General features: G+C 37.8%; 1 protein-coding gene and 1 pseudogene across 6 annotated transcripts in view; both read right to left on the reverse strand.

The window, feature by feature from the left end:
• The window catches only part of WWC2 (WW and C2 domain containing 2), a 205,169-nt gene that overhangs the window by 65,776 nt on the left and 114,820 nt on the right, over window positions 1-24,573 (reverse strand). For all 6 annotated transcript variants that reach the window (XM_038560449.1, XM_038560446.1, XM_038560447.1 and 3 more), the window contains 2 exons: window positions 6,046-6,125; window positions 1,250-1,379 (listed from right to left, as the gene is read on the reverse strand). In XM_038560449.1, the coding sequence (XP_038416377.1) occupies window positions 1,250-1,379; window positions 6,046-6,125 (210 nt within the window). The remainder of the gene's footprint in view (window positions 1-1,249; window positions 1,380-6,045; window positions 6,126-24,573) is intronic.
• LOC100685092 lies at window positions 18,553-18,918 on the reverse strand (annotated as a pseudogene).

Consider the following 24,573-nt stretch of genomic DNA (forward strand, 5'->3'; position numbering starts at 1 on the left):
AAAGTATATCCGAATACTTTTCTATGTTTCACATACATATTTAAAACCGCATATTCTAAAGCAAGACCGCCCAGGTTTGAACCATAGTCCTACCACTTCTAGGCTGTGTGACTTTAAGGAAGTTACTTAATTTCTCTGTAATTTCCTGTCTGTGAGGACAATACATGCCCATCTCTAGGGCTGTCATTAGAATTAAAAGAACTACTTTCATGGAAGGCAGGGAGAAGATTGCCCAGCATACAGTCAATACTTAAAACGATTTGTTACTAATACTATTATCTTTTCTATCTCTTTTGTGTTATTTCAAAATTCCCTAAATGCAAAATTATAGGTGTTTAAAAATATGTACCTATAGTGAATTGGCATTTTGAAAACTGACATGAAGTAGTTGAATGTAGTATTTAAAGGTAGAGCTTCTACTAAGAATGCAAACATTGCTACTGGCTCTAACATTTTCCCCAAGACACAGGCTAAATCCTTACTCAGAGCTCCAGATAACTGAAATACAAACAATTCTCAGATCTTGTGATAATTACGGGATGAAGGGAAGCTAACAAGAAGAAGAGACATACTCTTAAAAAAAAAAAAAAAAACCAACCCAACTGTACCTGCTGAATATAGATATTTAAAGTATAGGGTACTGATCACTGAATGGTTGTTTCTTTTACACACAAGGCTAGATCACTGAGAACTAAGTGTCCTGGGCTGAGAACCATACAGGTAACAAGGGATCCTCTGCCATGAGCAGCTTTCCCGGGATAACTAGATGGGTCAAAATCCCCCATATTTAGGTTGCACCTCAGAATCATCTGGTGTGGGGAAAAGCTCTTCTAAGCTCCTCATATACCCTCCGCACACTCCTCAAGGCATATCCTCCACTCAGCATGACAGGTGACATCCCCTTTATGCATCCTGGGCCGAGGATCGTGATTTAGATAACACTGCTTATCTGGGTTCCACATGAGGCTTCAGTAAATTGCAGGGGGCACCAAAGTGCTGATCTCATATGGGCTCCAGGATCCACCACCTCATGCCTCAAAGGCCATCCAAGGCCTGCCTTCAATTGGGTGGAAGCAAACTGTTCTCCTCCAAAGCAGCCTGTGGCCCCAGTGCCTATGCCGAAGTCCCTCTGAATGCAGCAGTGTGACAAAGGGCCATCCTGACTCTGATGGAGTACTTCTGCACCAAGGAGGGTTCCTGGGACCCCAGGAGGCAGGTGTCCAACTTAACGGAATGTTCTGAAACATACCTGCATCAGATCTTGCTTTTCTTTTTCTCCTGAGCTAATAGCCTTTCTGATAGATTTCAGTTCAGTTAGAATGGCTTTGGCTTCACTAAGTTCATAGCCACTCTGGCCTCCAGACATTTTTTTATCAATTCTGTTAAAAGGAAAAAAAAAAGAAGAAGAAAGTCAAAGAGTGTTGACAGAGTACAAATTAAACAAACAACAGGAACTGGTCTTCCGATTGTAGGAGTTGGCTGATTTTGCCATTTGCCTCCCCACGTGCCAGGAACATCCTCCTGCTCCTCCAACCAGTTCTAGCTCACACTCTCCCACCACCCACCTCATGCCCCCTCCGTTTAAGGCTCATTTTGTCCTCAGTTGGCTTGGGTGGGCCCACCATTGGCTGAATTCAAACCTACTCATGCCAAGCCCGGCCTCCACCCTGAGACAGGTTAAGGCCACGGGATAAGGATTTAACAGGACAGAAGTGTCAATAAACTGGACAACTCCAGGAAGTACAGGATTCCTCACTGTGGCCTAATTTTACATATGTCATAGTATCTGTGTAAAACCAAGCACCGTGCCCATGGCCTGGTGGGCCTTTCCTAATGGGAGTGATAATTATTTATACTAGTGAGTATCCTACAATATTTGGGTTGAGTGGTTAGTTTTTTTTTTAACATATGAAAAGTACTTTTTTTTTTAAGATTTATTTATTCATAAGAGACACAGAGAGAGAGGCAGAGACATAGGCAGAGAGAGAAGCAGGCTCCACGCAGGGAGCCTGATGCGGAACTCGATCCCAAGACCCTGGGATCACACCCTGAGCCGAAGGCAGATGCTCAACCACTGAGCCACCCAGGCATCCCACTTGTTCTGTTTTTATGACAGTTGAGTTGAGATAAAATTGCTTGCCTTGCCGATGAGCTCAAATCTAGAAATTAGGAGAAGGGCAGATGTGTTCATCTGTCAACTAACATTGAATACAGAGCTCTGCAAGGACCTAATTTATCACCAACTCCCTCCCCCCGCCAGATCTGCTCACCAAATGTCCATAAAGTTCACATGGTCACCCTATCTCAGATAATTTCAAGTAACCTAATTCTTTGTGCATGAAGGCCACAACCAAATTACATAATTCTTTTTTAAAAATGGTTTAGCAATGTCCTCACTCTCATTCTCCCGGTTCCCTCCAACTGCCAATGCTGCCCAAGATTCATTTTGAATACAATGTGGGGCTCCCTTGAAGAACATTTGCCTATGCCTATGACCCATCAGCCAATTACTCTCATACTCACTTATATTCTTAGTCTTCTCCACAGAGAAATGGCACCTATTTTGTTACAGAAAACTGGGTCTGAGCTCATTTGGTTTAAAACATTTAATGATTTATATTTAGTTCAATGTGAGGGGCATAATCTGAAAATAAAAAAAAAAAGAATCCACCGACAATGCCATCTCATTCACTCTTCCAAAGTTTACTCAAGCGAGTAGCTTGTAGATAACATATTTCCCCAAGTATTATTTTAGTAAATATTTTATTTTTGCTGAACAAAGTCTTAACCTAAGAAAATAAAATAAATTTCATCAAAGGTTATCCAATAAGTAAAAGTACAACAAAGTCACTGAATTGAACAGGTGCTAGTGCAGGCACACATAGTGTTTAGGGTGGGAAAGCACCCCAGAGATCTACTAGTCACACTTCCTCCAAGTGAAAAAGCAAGACCAGAAGGTTTATGCAACTTTAGCTCCTAAAATACATAAACAATTAGCTAATTGGGGGACAATCCTCAAAATGACAGATGCAGGCTCAGGGCTCTGATGACTATTACACCTAGAAATTTTGATAAAACACAGACAGTACTTCGAATACTGGTTAATTCCATTTATTTGGGAAGGGATTCATGAGCAGAATTGTTAGCTCCCTTAAGTAGTGTATCTACCAACTTAGTTGAGGCAAATGGCTTATTTTCATTTAAAAAAAAAAAAACAAAACTGTGAGATTTCATGAAATAGCTACTAACCCAGGACTCTCAAACTGTGTCCAAGTGAATTTCTAAAGCCCAAGTGATTTCTTCCTATTTGTGTCAAACCTTCAGAATCTCACAGCTAAAACAAGCCTTTAAGTCAGAAATCAACTTTAACATCTGAAAACAAAAAAAGCCAGTAAGCCTTTTCCAGAAATCAACTTTAATACTTAAAAATAAAGCAGACTACCTCAAGACTGCTCATTTACATTTCAGAGAGCTTTATGACTGGATAAAAATATCCTGGCTGCCCATTGCTCAGGCGGGTGCTAAGCATGACAAGCACACACCATGTAACTGGAACTGTTGCTTTCCCTTTATCTCCACATTTCTCCTTTTTCTCAACTCTTCGGGCCCCACCTTTTCTCTTTTTTAATCCTAACTGACCATAAGTCAAACAAAATATTAGCATTATTTGTTGATTTTTAAAACAAAGGACTGTTTTTTGTCTTAATCTGAGAAATACCCATTTGTTCTTAGTTTGAGGAATACCCTAAAAAAATTAAAACAAAATTTGATTTTTTGTTTCTGAGTACCGTATTATTGATTTCCCCTATATCTTAGTTTCTTTCAAAAGAGAAGAAATTCCCATTTGCATATCTTCCTTGAAGAATATGTGCCCCCCTGAGCCTGATTTTCATAGGCTAGGTATATGCTTTTTGGCTGGCTGAGTGTTTCACTTCTCATTTTCCACTTTTGAGTGAACGCTGAAGATGCCAAAATAGAAATGTCTTCTTGGTGGTATCCGTCTACACATAAGCTATGCTATGGTGTCGGCCAAAGTCAACTCTGGGACCACAGACTGAAATGAATAATGCAGAGAATAAAACTACATTCATTCATCCAGCATAAACTATTGTACTCAGTAAAATGAAAGCCTGAGTTCAAATTACATTATGGCTCCAGATTTGGCAAAAAACAGTCCATTCTATTGTGAAGAAATGAAAAGTTACAAAAGCCTGCAGTAGGATTCTATTTAAATCTTTTCCTGAAATATATTTTCTGTCCAAACCCCAAGGAAAAGTCCCTTTATAGTATCAGGAATGTGGTTTCTTGAAAAGTATGGTCTCTGGGTTCAATCAATTATTCAATGTTCTAGTAGTATGGCGGTTAACATTTGAATGAAAACAGCTTTATTTTGTCTATAGTTAGGATCAACAAGAGAGGTCTCTGATGTTAGATATCATATCTTTCTGCTCTTGGTTCAAGGGATTAGAATCACTGCAAGAGAATGCCTGAATTTCTACAACAAATGTCTATTGTTTTCTTGTGGAATGTTATTGACAGATTCTTAAACATGCCTTGGATTCCTATAAAAATTGCTTGCAAGCAAACTGCTTTAAAACAATACAGCATTGTTATATCAATATAACAAAAACAGCAAGTTTGGCTAACCTTTAATCCCAGTGGTGACATGAGTTACAATTTCATGTGCCTTAAAAATGTTTAACATATAGCTCAACTTTTGTAGGGTTCTTCAAAGTTTGTTTTCTCTCCCCACTTCCACCACAATGCCCTCCTTTATGTTGATAGGCAAACACTAAGTATCACATTTATGTCCTTCTGGTTCTGCTCAGATCTTAGGGGGAGTTTGCGGCCAGCTGAGGTTCTTCGAACCCAGTCATACTTGAGAACTACCTGGGGGTCTCACAAAATATACCCAGATGGAGACCAAAAATTGGCATTTTTAAAAGTTCCTTAGATTATTCTACTATGCAGTCAGGTTTGAGAACCACTAGGACAGGAGCATCTGAAAGAATAAAATGGTTATGATGACTTGAGGTGAGTGGCCAAAGAGAAGAGTGAGCCATGAGACCAATATCTGAAAGTAAAGAGTCGTGACTGCTGTCCTGAGCTGTAACTCGTCACGCCAACACACAGAACAACCAGCTTATGTTTGTGTGGCCAACAAATGGACACAGGAGCTTTGAGGGCGTAATGCCTTGCTGCCCAGGACTGCTACAGAGGGAGTCTGGGAGGAAGAACATGCAGGCGATCAGGGACTCTCTACAAACACTACACCACAGCTGGCACAGAGCCCCGTGCAGAGAGGAGGGAAGCAAAACCCAGCTGAATGCCTTTGGAGGGATAATGCCTTCAATCCTCTCTGCAGTCATGTGGCTGTGAAAACCATCAGCTTCTTGCCTCACCCCAGAACCCTGGGGAAGGGATTGTGAGGGTTGGAGAGCCCCGTGTGCCTGCCAGGGTTTAGCTGGGAGAAGGGTGGCTTCTGGGGGGCAGGAGACTCCAGATTCTGCGGCCCACTGTCGTCCACCTCTTCCTTAGCCTGGCCCTGTCTAGAGTTAGGCCAGCGGCCCATCAGATTTGATCAGAGAACAAAAAAAGGACAGAAGGACTGCAGGAAATGAGGAACTCACTGGGCTGACACAGAGGCAAGGGCCTGCCGCCAACCCAGAGCCCAGGGCAGCAAAGGCTCACTTTGTCCAGCTGCAAGAGCCCAGTGCGGAGACACTTCCTGCGCCTACTTCCTTAGATCCATACCTCAATCTTCAAGCAGGCTGGCAGGTGCCCCAGACACAAACTTAATGTTCTCACTGGTTTCTTTGCATCTTGGATGATTAATGGAACATCAGATCTTTTCAATGTATATAGATTTTCCCCAGCTTTTCGTTTGTGGGTTGACTGTTTTCTTTGGGTTTTGGTGCAGAGCTCTGAGCTTTTTACTATATGCTTCTCTGAGAAATCTCTTATGTAATCTGGACTTCTATTTTCTTTGTATTGGTTAGGGGGCTTTGAATTATTCTCAGTCAGTTTCAGTATTTTTATACTCACTGTTGCAACGTCTCGAAGCCTTGTTCTTTGTACAGCAATTCTTGCTTCATTTGTGAGAGTTCTCTCTTCAGCTTTTTAACCTTTTGTGAGAAATCAATGTAAATAAGAATGTTTGTAAATAATTAGCAACCCTGTTTTAAAAGATAGTCCATTAGTAAACTATTAAACACATAAACACAGCCATGAGTTTAACATTTACTCTACTGGTTCCCCCCGACATAAATCCTATGGAAGGTAGGTTAATGATGTTTAAATTATCAACAATGTTCATTATCACCTATATTTATCCTTATCATCTTATTTAGCAACATTCCTGTGAGCTGGCATTGGGACTGTCTCCATTTTGTGATCAGTAGCCAGGAAGGGGGGACTGAGGTCAGAACTTGAAACCCAGTTTCTCTAACTCCAAAAGCGCGGGCTCCTCCTTCCCTTCATCACTACGCTCCAGGCCCACCAGCCACCCGTTTCTAAAATCCATCAGGCAATACCAGCTCTGCTTTGGCAACATGCCACTCCCCCTGCCTGGAAGGCTTTCCCTCCAATCCTCAAGACCAGACTCTTGTCACTCAGGTCTCAGCTCCCATGTCACCTTTTGGAAGAGGACTTCTCCAACCACCTCACCCATGCCATTACTCTGTTTTGTTTAGTTCAGAGTTTTTCTCAAAAGCTGAAATTCTCGGTGTATCTGCTTACTGTCTGTGCCCCAGGGGAAAGCAAGCTGCATCACCCCAGCTGTATCCCAAACTTCTAGAAGAGTCCTGGGCAATGTGAGGAATAAAATGGCAAGGAGAAGAACTGTGTGATCCATAGACATTTGATGTGAAACTGATTGAAAAAAGGTTTTTTTCCCTGTTGCATTCTGGGTAATGTTGTTACATTCTCGGTAATGACAGTGCTAAAATGGGACAGGTCAGAAAACCAGCAGAAGCCTGGTTTAGCCTCTCTGGGAAGCAGTGTGGAGGTTCCTCAAGAAGTTAAAAAAGCCAAACTGGAAGGAGCCGAGATGTCCTTCAACAGATGAATGGATAAAGAAGATGCGGTGTATATACGATGGAACGTGACTCAGCCATCAGAAAGGACGAATATCCACCGTTTACATTGATATGGATGGAACTAAAGGGCATTTTGCTAAGCGAAATACATTAACCAGAGAAGGACAATTATCATATGGTATCACTCATATGTGGAATATAAGAAATAGTGTAGAGGACCATAGGGGAAGGGGGGAAACTGAGTGGGGAAAAATTAGAGAGGGAGACAAACCACAAGAGACTCCTGACTCTGGGAAACAAACGGAGGGTTGCTATAGGGGAGTTCGGGGGAGGATAGGGTGACTGGGTGACAGGCACTAAGGAGGGTACATGATGGGATGAGCACTGGGTGTTATACTATATTTTGACAAATTGAATTTAAATAAAAGTTTTCTTAAAAAGCCCAGTTTCGTCACAAACTGAAGGTCTTCACATGGGTGTCAGAAATTTACTTCCATATTATAGCCCCAAGTTTTAAGCACATTCTGTTATACAGTACTTCAATGTGCTTTTGAACTTGTATTTCTTATTTAATCTATCCATTCCACAAATATTTATTGACTTTCCACTATGTGTCAGGTCCTGGGTTTGAAGTGTGAATAAAGTAGACAAGATCTTTGCCCTCATGGGTCCCACAGAATAATGCGGGAGCCAGATGTTGAGCAAATAATCATCCAATGAAATAAATCTTACCATTTACCATGTGGGCTATAAAGGAAAGGTCCAGGATACTTGAAGATAAAAAGGGGGCCGGGACCCCTTTTTTTGTGAGGAGCTGGATAAAGTGTGTCTGTAGAAATGATGTTTAAACAGAGCAGGTCAGTGGGGCTTCATTTGGTAAAGGGGGGTCCTCAAAAGTAGAGCTTCCAGATGAACCCCAAACTGTGGAAGGAGAAAACTGGTCAAATCTCTGGGATTTGGAGTATGCTCCCGTTTCCTGGATTGCAGAGGTGGCATGCCACATGAGATGCAACTGGAAAAGAAGGCCTTATTATATAGAGCTTTGAAGCCATGTGGGAGATTTCTAAATCTAATCTTAAGATCAATGAGAATGAGGAGGAATTTTAAAGCACAATCTGCTTTATGATTTTTAAAAACTACTGTGATGACTCTGGTGATTGGACCACAGGGGCCAAGAGGTTGCACTTGGGTTGCACTGCGTGTTGGCCTGCGGGCTGCATATAGAGAGCTGAGCCCAGATGGAGAATATATCTGGGAAGTAGAATCAACAGGACTTGGTGGTGGACTCAATATGCGGGGTGACGGATCAGATGTGTCAAAGGTCTCTGCCAGGATTTTGGCTTGCCTTTGACACGAAGGTCTCCTGGAGGAAGGGACCAGATTGGGGAGTTAGATCCAGGATGTTTTTTGAGACATTTAATTTTCTGATACTCAGGAAACTTCAAAGGCCATTGGCATATGGAGACTTGATGTTCAGAAGTGTTTGGACCAGAGATATAAAATTGAGAGTCACTGACACAAAGATAATATTTTATTTTTATTTATTTTAAAGATTGTATTTATTTATTCATGAGAGACACAGAGAGAGAGAGAGGCAGAGACAAAGGCAGAGGGAGAAGCAGGCTCCCTATGGGGAGCCTGATGCAGGACTCGATCCCGGAATCCCAGGATCACAACCTGAGGCAAAGGCAGTCACTCAACCACTGAGCCACCCAGGCGTCGCATAAAGATAATGTTTTAAATGCATGAGCATAAAGGAGGTCACCTAGAGAGAATGCATACTGAAAACAGAAGAAGAGTCCTGGAACATGCTCAGGCACCTTGATCATTCAGAAGTCTACTAGAGGAAGGAACAAAACACATTGCAAAGTAGTGGCAAGAGAAGTCTGAGGGAAGAAAGTGCATCTCAGAAAGTGAGAAGAAAAAAGTCAAGAGGGAGAGGAGGCACTAGGTAGATGAAATGACAAGGACGAGAGCTGTATAATACTCATGTTTGCATACCGAAGGCACAATACTTTGGGTATTATGGATATTCAATAATTTATCTGTTGATAAGTGATCGGTTGAGCCCATCCAAATGTTTACCAGTTTGTGCCCTGAGGCACTTATATTTGATTAGGGAAAAGTAAAAACAAATAATATGTTGCAAGGCCCCCTTTGTCACTGCCAAGACAGGTATAAACAATGCTACTGGAATCCAAAGGAGGCCAGGAGTACTTCTGGCCGACCTCATGGAGGAGGAGCTCTCTGAGCAGTATTGTGAAAGTGCTTTAATATTCATGAAGCGCAGTGAGCTCATTCACAGTGGCTCATAAAGACATTCCAGTTGTAGCATTCGATTATTATCATGTCAAAAGAGCCATCAGTAATCAATAGTCCATTCCACATGTACTTCTACTCCTGACAGCCCCTCTGAAGAGCTGTTTACCAAAGACTGTAACATTTTTATTTTAAAACAACAAGCAGCACAGTTAATCCAAAAATCAATAGCAACTCAAATAGCCAGCCCGAAGCCTGTCTTTACCTCTGAAAACACAGCTGATAGAAACAAAGGCGATACTGAGCCCACTTAGAACCACCAAATGAAAACAATTAGCGTATCTCACTGACATAAAATAGCATGCTACTTAAAAATCATTTGGACTGTGATGACACACCAATTTTTTTTCAAAAATTATCATTTAAAGTCTAAAATTAACTTTTGACCTTTCACATTCTTGTCTAAGTGATGGGAGTGAGATTTTGTTGTACATTGAGTGACAATGATGGAGGAAGCTAACCTGTGTCTGCTTTCATTCCACATTATTTATTTATTTTACCTAAAGTTGGCTGTAAGCTACTGTTGCCATCTTGGGGAGTCTTTGTACAGGACTGCCTGAATGATCAATGCCGCATTTTATGTTGTTAACTATGAAAAAGTCTGATTTCTATTACACTGACAAGTGAAAACAGGTATTATTTCCAATCAAACATCACTTCCTATTGTTTTTGGTTTCAAGAATATGGTCTGAACTAGTTCAACAATCTTTCTTCTCTGAGAACCATGTGACATCGTCAGCTAGCAGAGGATCACCATTTCTACTCTTCCATTCTCTATCGCACCCTCAAATATAGGGCATAGAACGTAAAAAACAACATCCTTAGGTCACAGGTAAAGGATTAAGCCAATGCTGACTTGCAAATTTAGCACAATGTAGACTCTACCAGGAAGCAGTAAAGAGAGCTAAAATTCAGGAGGACTTCTATGTATTTCAGGCATTGTGCTAAATATAAATGCCTATTTTCGATCATCACGACTATGCTATAGTTTTAATTCTTATTTTTTAGGTGAGGAATCTCAAACCAAAAAAGATTAAGTAATACGATGAAGGTTACATTGCTACTAAGCAGTGGGGAACAATCTAGAACACAGGAGGTGTTTAAAACTATAATTATAAAAGCTTTAGTTATTAATGGTATGATAATACATGTAAGATCAAAGACAAATTAGAATTTTGGAAAATGACCCACATAAAATTTATGGCCCTTATTTTTCCTGAGAAACTTCATTATTCTTATGTTCCACCCAATCAGAACATATGAATAAGCTCCACAAGCCCTAGAGTCTATGCTTTTTTACTCTTACATACTCAACTTTCTGCCATAGCCAACGGTCTACTTTTATAGACTTACTTTTAAGGAATCAAATCTCATAACCCAGAGTATCAAATTGGAGGCAAGAGACCCATGGCTTTTGCACATTTCCTGCTTTCTACGCTGACTACATTAAAGCAGCTGACATTTTAAATTGATTTTAAAGTTATTTCTGAAAACCAGGGAGATACTGTGATTAAACATGATAACTATGATTGAAAATCATGGAGCTTCTTACCATTTCTTACAATCCTAGCGTAATACGTTTTTTCTTTTCTTTTTTTTTAAAGAAGGAGAAAGAAATGACAATAAAAGAAAAGTAAATTCCAGAAATCTGCGGACTTTGAAAGGATCACAAGACAGGCAGGTTTCAGAAGTTTGCCCCAAAAATGAACTTTGCAACATTAAAGCTATAATGAGAAAAATGGCATTTTACTAATGACTACCTTCCCTTTTCACCACTTTCTCTACTGTCTTGCCGAGAGCTCCTTTGGCAAGCCAAGAAAGGGCAACTGTCAACCTACTCCTTCTAGGAATCTTTCTCTTCACCATCATTTGCACCTCACTGAAAAGTCTTCACCACTTTGCCTCATCTCAAAAGTCACCTTTAGAGAAAATGAGAAATCAGCTCCATATAGATAAAGGATCAATAATAAAAAAATTTTTTGCCTTTACTAAAGAACAGAGGAAAACAGAACTCCACCTGCTGTTGGAACCATTTGTGATGACTAATAAGCGGATTCTGCATCAGAAACAAAATGACTGAATATAATGTATATATATTTTTAAAAACTCTAACTTTAGCAACAATAAGGAAAGCCCCTGGAAAAAATTACAAGAAATATTTATGAACTATACTACCTGGAGATACACATTGTAAATAAAAATATAGAGAGTCAATGCTAGATCCCTGCAAGTAATTAAAATAAGCAGTAAGTTGTAACAGTAAGTTGTAAGCAGTAAGTAAGTAACAGTAAGTTGCTGTATAACCCAGGAATTTCACTCATAGGCATTTCCCCGAGAAAAATGAAAACATATGTCCACATAAACACTTGTAGTAGCCAAAAAGTGGAAACAATCCAAATAAACACCAACTGATGAGTGAATAGATGAAATGTGGGATGTCTGTAACAAAAGAACATCACTTGGCAGGAAAAAAGAATTAAGTCCTGACACCTGCTACGACATGGATGAACCTTGAAAATATTGTTCTAGCCAAATACAAAGGCCACATATTGTTGGATTTCAACTACATGAAATGTTCAGAACAGGCAAATCGAGACAGAAAATAAATTAGTTGTTGCTTGGGGCCTGTGGGGACAGAGACCCACTTAACTTCTTTACCACCTCTGCCAAGTTTCTGCCAGTTGTTCCTTTTCAAGAAATTCCATATACAGCTGACCATTGAACAACCAAGGGTTAGGGAAACCGATCCCCTGTGCAGCTGAAAATATGTGTTTAACTTTTGACTCCCCCAAAACTTAATAGCCTATTGCTGACCAGAAGCCTTACAACTAACAATAACAGTCAATTAACATATGTTTTGTAGAGGTATTACACAACAGTATTTTTACAGTAAGGTAAGCTAGAGAAAAGAAAATGTTACTTAGAAAATCATAAGGGAGAGAAAATACATTTAGAGTGCTGTACTATATTTATAAAAAAAAAAAAAGTCAATGTATAAGTGGACCTGGGTAGTTCAAGCCCATGTTGCTCAAGGGTCAACTGTAAATGGAGGCATATAATCAGTAGGCTTTCCAGGCTAGGGCTTCTTTCACTTATCATATTGCTTTTGAAATTCATCCACATTTTATTACTAGCTTGTTTTATGGATAAACCATAAACTGCATTTTACAAATCAACCACAATTTGTTTCCCCATTCATTCACAGATAGACATTTAGGTTACTTCCAGGCTTGGGCTAGTTAGAATAAAGATCCTGTGAGTAACTACACTCAAGTCTTTGGGTGAGTATATATATGTTTTCAAGTGTATATTTTTTTATAAGAAACCACTAAGCTATTTTTCAAAGTGGTTGTACTACCTTGCATTCCTACAGTAATGAGTAAGGGTTCCCATCTTCCAATGACCTCCCTCAGGTGCTGTTTTAGCTACATCCCATTTTTTTTTGTATTTCCATTTTCATTTAGCTCAAAATATTAAAGAACAGTCTTTGCTTTCTTTTTTGACCAATGAATTATTGAGAAATATGCTAATAATTTCAAAGTATTTGGAAGTTTTTCCAGGTAGGTCTGTTTTTGAGGTCCAGTTTAATTCCACTATAATCATGCTCCATTTGAATTCAATCCCTTTCAATGTACTGAGACTTCTCTTCATTGCTTCAAGTAAGTTCTCCTTGGTGAATTGTGCCTACATTTGAAAATAATATTGTTTTCCTGGTTTTAGATGGTGTGTTCTGCAAATGTTGATTAGGTCAGGTTGATGGTATTGTTCAAAACTGCAACAAGTTGGGGCAGCCCTGGTGGCCCAGTGGTTTAGCGCCACCTTCAGCCCGGGGTGTGATCATGGGTCGAGTCCCACATCGGGCTCCCTGCATGGAGCCTGCTTCTCACTCTGCCTGTGTCTCTGCCTCTCTCTCTCTCTGTGTCTCTCATGAATAAATAAATAAAATCTTTAAAAAAAAAACTGCAACAAGTATGCTGATCTTCTGTCCATATAGTCCATAAATTACTAAGAGAGGAATATTGATATATCTATCCAACTATAATTGTGACTTAGTCATTCTTTCATTCTATTGGTTTTTATTTCAGGTATTTGAAGGGTTATGTGCATATATCTTTATGTCCTTTGGTGAACTGACTTATTTATTACTATAAAACCCCTGGTAAAAATATTCTTATTCTAAAGTTTAACTTTGATATTAATATGACAACTCCAACTTTCTATGCATTTGTATTTTTATGATAGATATTTTTCATTCCTCTAATTTTTAACTTGTCTGGGTCTTCACATTTAAAATAGCTCTGTTGCAGCCATCATAAAGTTGGGTCTATTTTAACCATTCTGATAATTTCTGCCTTTTAACTGGAGTATGTACACCATTTACATTTAGTGTAATTTTGGGGATGGTTGGGTTTAAATTTACTATCTTTATATTTGTTTTCTAATTGTCACATATATTCTTTTATCCTTTCTACCTCTATTCCTGCCTCCTTTTGGATTAACTGTATTTTTGATGGTTCCATTTTATCTCCATTTTTTGGTAATATCTCTAATATCTCTATATTTTCTCAGTGGTTTCTTAGAGCAGAGATCAGCAAATGACAACTTGTGAGTCAAATATATTTTGTGACCTAACTTTTTATGGCTCATGAGTTAAGAATGGTTTTCATGTTTTTAGTAATTTTCCCCAAAAACTGAACAGAAAAATCTATGGCAGAGACTGTTTTCCAGTGGCTGTACCAACTTCCATCCCTACTAGCAATGCACAAGAGTTCCAATTTCCCCATATCCTCACCAATATTTGTTATTTTCCCCTTTAAAAACAAAAAATTCCTAATGGGTGTGAAGTTGGTATCTCATTGTGGCTTTGATTTGCATTCCCCTAATAACTAGTGATGTTTGTCATCCCTTCATATGCTTATGGGACATTTGCATATCTTCTTTGGAGAAATGTCTGCTAAAACCCCTTGCCCATTTTCGAAGTGAGCTGTTTTTGCCTTCAGTTCTGAAAGATATTTTCATTAGATATAGCAATCTAAGTTGACATTTTTTTGGTTAGTAATCTTAATAAATCTTAATATATCACCCCACTGCCTTATAGGGTTGCATAGATTCTAATGAGAATCTGCTGTAGTTACTATCTTTGTTCCATCATGTAACTGTCTAATTCCTGTGGCTGCTTTTAAGATTTTTTTATCACTGATTTTCTGCAATTTAATCATCATATACCTTCATATGATCTCTGTTTTTATTCTGCTTTGGAGTACTTTGCTATACCTATGGATTTATAGTTTTAATTTTTTCAATTTTTTTTTTGTGATTTCCACCTCCTTGCTTTTTTGTGGGAACTCTAACATATATATTCGATCATTTAATACTGTGCTAGAGGACACTGGTGTGCTTTAAATTTTTCTCAGGCTTTTTTCATCTCTGTAAGTCATTTTGGATAGTTTCTATTCCTTTATCTTCAAATTCACTGATCCTTTTACTCAGCATATAGGTTGTTCTCAATAAGTGTATTTTTCATTTCTGATATTGTATATTTAATCTATAAAACTTCCATTTTGATCTTTTATATCTTTATTTTCTCTCCTCATCGTGTTTTCTTCTACTGTTGAGCATGTGTATAATACCTTTTAACATGTTTACCTGCTAATTAAATAAGTGTCACTTCTTGTTTTTGTTATAAGTCATATTTTCTTGCTTCTTAAAATGCTCAGCAATTTTAACAGCTTTATTGATGTATAACTGGCATATAATGAAGTGAGTATGCTTAAACTATAGTTTGACAAATACTGACATATGTATATACACACAAAACCACCAACATAATCAAGATAAAGAATATATCCATCATTCCCCTGAAAGCTTCCTCATGCCCCTTGGGGATCCCCCTTTCTGCCTCTCCTCCCTACTCTCATTCCTGAACATGAATGGAAGTTTTTTATTAGATGTTGGCCATTGTGAATTTTACATCATTGGTGTTGAATTTTCATGTATTCTTTAGAGTGCTATACTTTCTTCCAGCACACAGTTAAATTGTTTTAAATAAATGTGATCCATTCAAGGTTTGCTTGTAATTTTTGCTATGGCAGCTCCAGAGCAGCCTTCAGCCTTAGACAAATGTGGCTCTACTACCAAGGTCTCTCTCTTCTGCCCCATAACATATGAGGTCTCTCCATTCTGGTTTATAGACAGAAACTATACCTAGTCCTTTGAGCTCTGAGAATTGTTTGTCCTACTGCTTTGTTTCCGCACTTTTGTTGTATTTTATACCATGTTTACTCAAAGATTTGAGGAGACTGCATCAGAAATCTTCAGAGCCTTCTCTTGCTGCTTCTCTCTCTGTAGCTCCCTCCTCTCCAGGATTCCTACAAATTCCAAACACTTTCACTTCACTGAACTTCATTCTTCTGACTCTTCAGCTCAGGCACACAAGTAGACTATGTTTGAGTCCTCTCTGCACTGGAGATGGTATGATCTCAGGCATTGTTTTACAGATTGTGTCCAGTTCTTTGTCTGCTATTGGAAGACAATTCCTATAGCAGCTAATTCTTCCCAGGCTGAAACAAGCCATTTCAAGCTTTTGAAAGATATTTGTATGATTCCAATCGCCTGCATTTTAGGCAAAATATCTCCTTGTTGGACCTATTTCATCAATCTTCCTTTATCTCTCCAAAAGGACAAATCTAAATCTGGGATCTAACTGCTAATCTCAAATCATACAATTCTATTTTTTCTGTACCTTGAAGGAGATCCCTCAGATTCTAGTTCTCTGATAAAGTAGAAGCTGACAGTACTATGTCTACCATCCTCAACTCTAGAAATTAACATACATATGAAAATACTAAAGACTACAAAATACATATAGTATAGATATTTTTCACTACTTCATTGTTATGGCTATCACAAGACTAATTCTTTCAAAATTTAATGCAAACATATTAGGTCAATGTATTTGTTGTGTATGTATCAAGGAAAAGTATCAGAATATAAGTATTGATTTGAATGTATTCATTATAATATCTTTATCACATATAGTTCCACAAAGCTTAAATTCCAAGGCCTTTCAAAAATGAAAGAATGTGTTTTGTAGGTTTTACAGAATTATTTAAAATTGATTATTTATGAATTATTTTCTTATCTGTTTTATACTATGTCCTTTCCCATTAAAGAAGTTAATTGCATTTAGTTTTATATGCCATCAGCATTGTGGATTTAAGAATGTTTATGAATGAAGATGGAGAAGATCAAAAATCATAGCCAGAGAAACTGATATGGTTGTTTATCTAGGTGAGGGGAAACTAAACATCTTCTCCCCAACAACACAGTGTCAATGAAGGTTTTCTTTTCAAGTAAATATTATTTAGCTTGTAGGATGGTACCCTTCAAAGCTAGAAAAGGAGACCAAAATCATTAAAGAGAAAGAGAGAAAGAAAATACTATGAAATTAATAAATTTGATTAAATGTTAAGTCACTTTACTCAAGGTTTGAAAATGGTTTTTGAAAAAAATGCCCTTCTGTGCTGTGAATTTTAATTGTTTCAAGTTACTAGCACATTATAACGGAGACAATCCCAGTTCTCGTATTAAATACTCTCTCCTTTTCTTTCAGTCTTGTTCTTTTTTTCTCTTTTAGCAAGTATGAGTGAGTCAAGTCACACCATTCTTCATTTCACTCAAGATTAAGTAAGACCAGTATACTATTTCCTAACCCAATACTAACTACAATACAAACCCATTTCTGAACATCCTAAAGGAATTACAGCCTTACCTAATAAACAGTTTGGTGCTGTGGGTTAGTAGTGCCCTCTCTGTTTCAGCACACTGAAATCAGGTAAGTCACAGATGGAAGAACTCAGGATATAAGCTAAGTTTTAAATGTAGTGTGAAGACACCTCTCATGTCAAGTCAAGAGACAAGCCTTATTGGCAGCAAGTTATATTCTAAGAAGGCATATTTCTTTTCATTCAAAGCACACTGCTAGGATTTTTGGTTAGTTACATTATTGGTTAAAGTGTCATAATCTGATGTACACATGAGTTAACTCCATTCACAGTGACAAACTAAACTTTAATCCAACTGCCATTCTTTTAAATCTAGGCACAAGATTGCAAATAGGTAAGATTATAGTTGACTTTTCCAAGTCCATCACCATTGCTAGAAATAATTAAAGGGAATTCATATTAACAATGTGTGAGTAAATATATTTGAGAACAATGATAGTACATTGTTATTAACAGCAGTGCTCACCAACTAGTCATGTGTTTGGAGAATTTAACCAAAGGGGCCTTACTATTATTATTATTATTATTATTATTATTATTATTATTATTTTTACAAAATTAAAAGTTGTATCACAGCATATGCTATAGTGCTCAATAAATTTCTCAAAGGCATTCGTATTTCTAAGGATTTTCTTTTACACTTACAACATTTATTTCACTTTAATCTAATATTCACCAACTATTTTCTTCACCAAATATCATCTATATGTAATTTGGAGTATAAATGTCTAAAATTTTTATGCTTAAAATTTATTATTATTAGTTTTAATTCCAGTGTATTTAACATACAGTATTATATTACTTTCAGGTGTAGATATAGTGATTCAACAATCCTATATATTACTCAGTGTTCAAGATAAGTGGACTCTTAATTCCCCTTCACCTATTTCACCCCTCTCTCAACTGACCTCCTCTGGTAACCATCAGTTTGTTCTCTCTAGTTAAGAATCCGTTTTATTGTTTGTCTTTTTTTCTTTGTTCATTTCTTTCTTAAATTCTACCTATGAATGAAATACTATGCTATTTGTCTTTGTCTGAGGGCTCATTTTGCTTAGAATAATGCTCTCTAGATGTAACCATGTTTTTCAAATGGCAAGATTTTGTTCACTTTTATGGCTAAATAATATTCTTTATCCATTCATCTTCTTTATCCATTTATCTATTGATGGATAATTGGGCTGTTTCCATATATTAGCTATTGTAAATAGTGTTGCAGTAAAATAGGGGTACATATATCTCTTCAAATTACTGTTTTCATATTCTTTGGATAAATACCCAGTAGTGTAATTTCTGGATTGTAGGGTAGAGATTTATCTATTCTGTATTTATAGCTGCGAGGCATCTTATAATATAAAAAGCTGGCACTCATATACATAAACTAACAAGATCCTAAAATCCATCACACATTTACTTCATTTTTTAGCTTGACCTCCTAGTAAATCTTTAGCTTCATTGATTTTGGCTGCTATATAAGGAGATCCTCCCTTGTCTGGGTGACTTAAAAACATAATTCATTGGTGAGCATCTCTTATTTTTCCTTTATTGGCAGTAGGGCTTATGCCTAGTATTAATGCTGCCTCTCATTTCATCATTTTGGATTCAAGCCCATCATCTCTGTAACAGCCGCCATTGAAGGCATATTTTGGTAGACATTGAAAAACTTGTTTTACTTGAGACTCCATATGTTTCATGGCTTGCAAAACATAATGACCTGCAAGCCCTGCAGCAGCAAAGGTCAGTCCAGTTGCTACGACTGTACTGGCCATGGCTCTGGCTTATTTCCCTGACCTCTGCCAAGAGTACAGTTCATCTCAGCCCAAAGATGCAGCTACCAAATCCACAACTCTACCAGACAGTGATGCGGCCACCACCAGCAGGCACAGAACCTATTTTTAATTTTTTGAAGAACCTCTATCCTGTCTTCCATAGTGACTATACCAGTTTGCATTCCCACCAATGATGCCAGAAGTTTCCTTTTTTCTCCACATCCTCACCAGCACTTGTTTCTTGTGTTGACTTCAGCCATTCTGACAGGTGTAAGGTGCTATCTTATTGTACTTTTGATTTGTATTTCCCTGATGATGAGTGATGTTGAGCATCTTTTCATATCTGTTGTCCATCTGTATGTCTTTGGAGAAATGTTTGTTCATGTCTTCTGCACCTTTTTTGTAGGATTGTTTGGTTTTTTAGTGCTGAGTTGTATAAGTTCTCCTTTTTTTTTTTAAAGATTTATTTGAGAGAGAGAGAGTGCAAGCATGTGAGTGAGGCAAGACGTAGAGGGAGAAGGAGAGTAAAAGAAGCAGACTCCCTGTTGAGTGTGGAGCTCGACGTGGGGCCTGATCTCATGACCCCAAGATCACAATCTGAGTTAAAATCAAGAGCAAGACAGTCAACCAACTGAGCTACCCAGACATCCTGAGTTGCCTAAGTTCTTTATATATTTTGGATACTAACCCTTTATCAGATATGTCATTTGCAGATATTCCATTTTCTTCCATTCAGTAGGTTGTCTTTTAGTTTCATTGGCTGTTTCCTTTGCTGTGCAGAGCATTTAATTTTGATGAAGTCCCAATAGTTTACTTTTGCTTTTATTTCTCTAGCCCAGGAGACATATCTAGAAAAAAGTTACTACAGCTGATGTCAGAGGTTACTGTCTATGTTCTCTTCTAAGATTTTTATGGTTTCAAGTCTCACATTCACGTCTAATTCATTTTGAGTTTCTTTTTGTGTATACTCTAAGAAAGTGGTCCAGTTTTCCCAATATTGTTTGTTTAAGAAACTTTTCCCCATTGAATATTCTCGTCCCTTTTTAAAAAATATTTTATTTATTTATTCATGATAGAGAGAGAGAGAGAGAGAGAGAGAGGCAGAGACACAGGCAGAGGGAGAAGCACGCTCCATGCCGGGAGCCCGATGCGGGACTCGATCCCCGGACTCCAGGAGCGCTTCCTGGGCCAAAGGCAGGCGCTAAACCGCTGAGCCACCCAGGGATCCCCTACTTGTCCCTTTTGTTGTAGATTAATTGATCACATAACTGTGGGTTTATTTCTGGGCTTTCTATTCTGTTCCATTGATCCATTTGTCTATTTTTGTGCCTGTACTATATTGTTTTGATTACTATAGCCTTGTAATATAACTTGAAGTCTGGAATTGTGATACCTTCAGTTTCATTTTTCTTTTTCATGATTGCTTTGGCTATTCAGGGTCTTTTGTGGTTCCATACAAATGTTAGGATTGTACTACTGTGAAAAATGCTGTTGGTGTTTTGATAGGGATTGCATTAAATGTGTACATTGCTTTGGATAGCACAGATATTTTAACAGTATTTGTTCTTCTAATCCATGAGCATGGAATGTCTTTCCATTTCTTTGTGTCATTTTCAACTTCCTTCATCAATGTTTTGTAGTTTTCAGAGTACAAGGCTTTTATCTCCTTGGTTAAGTTTATTCCTAGGTATTTTATTATTTTTAGTGTAATATAAATAGGATTGATTCCTTAATTTCTCTTTCTGCTGACTCATTATTACTGTACAGAAATGCAATAGATTTTCATATATTGATTTTGTATCCTATGACCTTGCTGAATTCACTTATGAGTTCTGGAATTTCTTGGTAGAGTCTCTAGGGTTTTCTATGTGTAGTATTATGTGATCTGCAAATAGGAAAGTTTGACTTCTTCCCTTAAAGTTTAGATGCCTTTTATTTCTTTTTGTTGTCTGATTGCTAAGGCTGGCATTTCCAGTACTATGTTGAATAAAACTGGTGAGAGTGGACATCCTTGTCTTGTTCCTAACCTTACAGGAAAGATCTTAGTTTTTCATCATTGAGTATGATGTTAGCTGTAGGTTTCTCATATATGGCCTTTATTGTGTTGAGGTATGTTTCCTCTAAGCTCATTTTATTGAGAGCTTTTATCATGAATATTTGTTATAAAGCATACATTTTTAAAAATACCAGCTGAAATTAAGTTTTAGTTTGTATTAGATATTCCATTCTCTACCCCCCAAGAAGGCTATGGTCTAAGTATCTATTATGAATAAATGAAACAGTTTTTTTCCCAGTTTACTGCGAAATAATGGACTTCACTGTAGAAATAACAAATTTCGCAGTAAAAAGTGTTTACATTCTTCTTCCTAAGACACATTTTCTCACACAAATACTACCTCTAAAAGTTATGAGTGTATTAATAAAAAGCATTAATTTATTCACTTTACCATTTCAGTAATGAGAAGACGCCATGAAGTAGTATTAACCCACTTGACCAAGAAGAAAACCCAGTCTTCACCAATACCTATGACCACATTATAAAACAGATGTTTTAGAGAGATGTTCCTAAATACCTGGTTCCCTAATACTTGACCAACTAGCTCTAATTTGGTAAAAGAATTGAAGGACATCGACTAATACTGTTACATCGAAATAATGAAGATGAAGATAGTGTTTGGCTAGTCGTGAAAAATTGTTAATGACCAAAAACGCAGGCAGGTACTCGAGACACCAAAGCAATGAGTTATTAGTTCATTCATGGATTATTATTTCTGTACCATTACTTTGTGAAAGGGTCTAGCCAACACAGGGATTTCTACAGGGTAGGCAATCCAAGAAAGGCCAGATTATCAAAATCTATGAGACTGCCAAGTTACCTACTCATCCTCTTCTGAATGGCTGGGGCATTCTCAGAGTGCTACCCAGCCAAAATGTGCAAAAACAGCAGAGAGAAGGCATCATCTGATCCCCATGTTCAAAGCACGACAACAGCAACAGGTACCACAAGGGTCAATTTGCTATGGGAGCATCAGTAAAAAGACATTTACCAAAATAAATAAATAAATATATATATATATATATAAATTTAAATAAATAAATAAAAAGGCATTTACCCTGACAAGAAGTGTTAAACAAGCACCTATTCACTAATGAAAGAGACAAAGACAGCGTCACTTCTGATCTTTCATTGATCTTTCACTCTATGAATGTCCTACAACCTCCTCTGGAGGGAAGCACTTCCTTACCATCCCACAGTGATGAAATATATATACAAAGTACAGGCTTCTGATAGTAAGAGTACAAAAAAAAATTTAGTATAAAATAGGCTTTATCTAGGAGATTCTGCTGCATCAGGAGACAGGTCTGGGAAATGAGACCACTTGGGATCTCCTGGGAATCTCCCAATTGTGATGGGACCTCATTTTTTTCTGAATGGTCATTTGCAGGAGATACACCTGATGCTTTTGTTTTTAAACCTCTTCTTTAGTTTCACTATACATTAACTAACATAGAGTGAAATTAAAAAATTAAATTAAATTAATTTAAAAAAAATTTTAAAGTCTCTTTATCTTTCCTAAAAGAAAGAACAAAAGACTATTCCTATTGTGGCTATTCCATATACAATATATTTTACAAAGATAAGAACTGTGAAAAACTGTTAAAGTTTCAAAAGGCCTATCATAATACTTAATAGTTTCCTGAGAGGTGCATAGCTCCAGAGAGGACTGAAGTTTACTGAGACTAAGGTTTAATAAAATACTTTCATTCCCCTTTTTTTAAATCAGATAAATGTATAGACTGAGGTACAACAGGGGACCTGACAAGCCATGCCATGCTCTTCTCAAGAAACATAAAGACACATGAGTAGGCTGACAGAGTAAAGGGTCCGCGATGCGCTGGACAGATGTTTCTGAGAGGATGATCCAGAAACCTTTTATTTCTGTTTTCATGAGTTAAACCAAGAAATCTGAACTGAAAAGAGGTTTAGCTTCCAAAAGTATAAACTTTTCTTGCACTCTTCCTCTGAGAACAAATAGAGAAGTTGTGAGAAAGGAAAAAAACATCTCTATGAAGATACTGGAGAATTATTAAGGTAGCAGGAACTTGTGTTAAAGACCCAAAAGGTTAGGAAATCCATAATTGGGGTCTCTGTTTGAGGCATATGTGTGTACAATAGAAGCTGATGAGTTGGGAGAAGACAGTGGCTGAAGTCGGCGGTGCAGAGAGCTGGCTCCTGGAGGACCCACAAAGCTGAGAGACTCAGAGGGGAGATCTGGAGTTTGGTCTCCATCAAGCAGGAAGAGCCCAAAGTTCAGCTGGGATTTTGAAGAGCTCTGTCCTAAGACAAAGGGTAAAGTGGAAATAGACCTACTCTCTGAAAAGGAACAAAGGCCACATTGCAGAGAGCTTGAACCATGACCCAATTACAATTACCTGCCCAGCTGCCCATGAGAAGCAACACTAAATCCTCCCTGAAGGATGACAAGATCACCCCAAACCTCAAATTATCCTATTTCTCATACATAACATATGGTTCTTAATAAAAAGTAAGCGGCTACAAGAAGCTTGACCAACTAGTGACCAACAATCATGAGGAAAGAAACAGACCAAATTGAGGAATCCAATATTTAGGAACTCTAGATACTGCATTCATTAATAAAGACATGGAATTTAAAAGTAGCTGTGATTATTTTGTTCAAAAAATTACATATCCATGTGCAGTTTGGGCAAGTAACTAGAAATAATAAACAATCCAACAGAAATTTTAGAACTGAGAAATACACAGTGGGGAATTAAGCTGAAATCATTAAAAAAAAAGAGAGAGAGAGAGCGATAAGAAAGCCCCCAACTGTTTAAATATTAATACCCTTATATGAGAAATCATAAAGAGTTAGAAAATATTTTTAACTGATAATAAAAATATAAAATTCAAAATCTCTGGGACGAAGGCAAAAGCTATGTGTAGAAAGTAGTGTAAGCTTTAAAGGGCAGATATTAGGAAGTCAGAGACCCGAAGCCCTCTGTCAGCAACTGCTAATGTTGAAGCATGTAAATCTTCCAATATGGCACTCTACTTCTGGTTTCTTAACGAATGAAAATGTGTGCCTATGTGCACCAGAAAGATATGTATCATAGAAATGTATATTAAGACATACTCTTTAATGACCAGAAATTGGAATAAACTCTAATGTACATCAATAGCAGAAGAGAAAGAATTTATGGTACATGCACAAAACTGGAATGCTTACTGCAATAAAGGCTAATATGGATGAATCTCAAAATGTTGCTCAAAAGAAGCCATGAAATAATACATCTGGCAGCATTCCAGTTTTACAAAATTCACAGCAGGTAAAACATTCACCGACAGTGTTGATGAGGCCAGCATTACCTTCAGGGATGTCAGGTCTCACTGGGGGCTTCGAGAGTCATGGTAATGATCTATATCATGATCGAGATACCGGCTGCACGAATGCATTTCCTTGACCAACAATCTTTAAGACTCCCCAAAATCAAGGATAAAGAAGCTCTGGCCTTGGCAGGAGTTTGGTCAAAATGATTTAGGATAAAGATTAGGCAACAATCCAGGAGGAAGTGTGGGGAATTAAGAAAGTTTTGCCCTAGAGAAGGAACGACGTGGGAACAAGGTATGTGGACGCCTGTGAGTAC

Source organism: Canis lupus, chromosome 16 (assembly GCF_011100685.1).
Source record: "Canis lupus familiaris isolate Mischka breed German Shepherd chromosome 16, alternate assembly UU_Cfam_GSD_1.0, whole genome shotgun sequence".
Taxonomy (NCBI): Eukaryota; Metazoa; Chordata; class Mammalia; order Carnivora; family Canidae; genus Canis; species Canis lupus.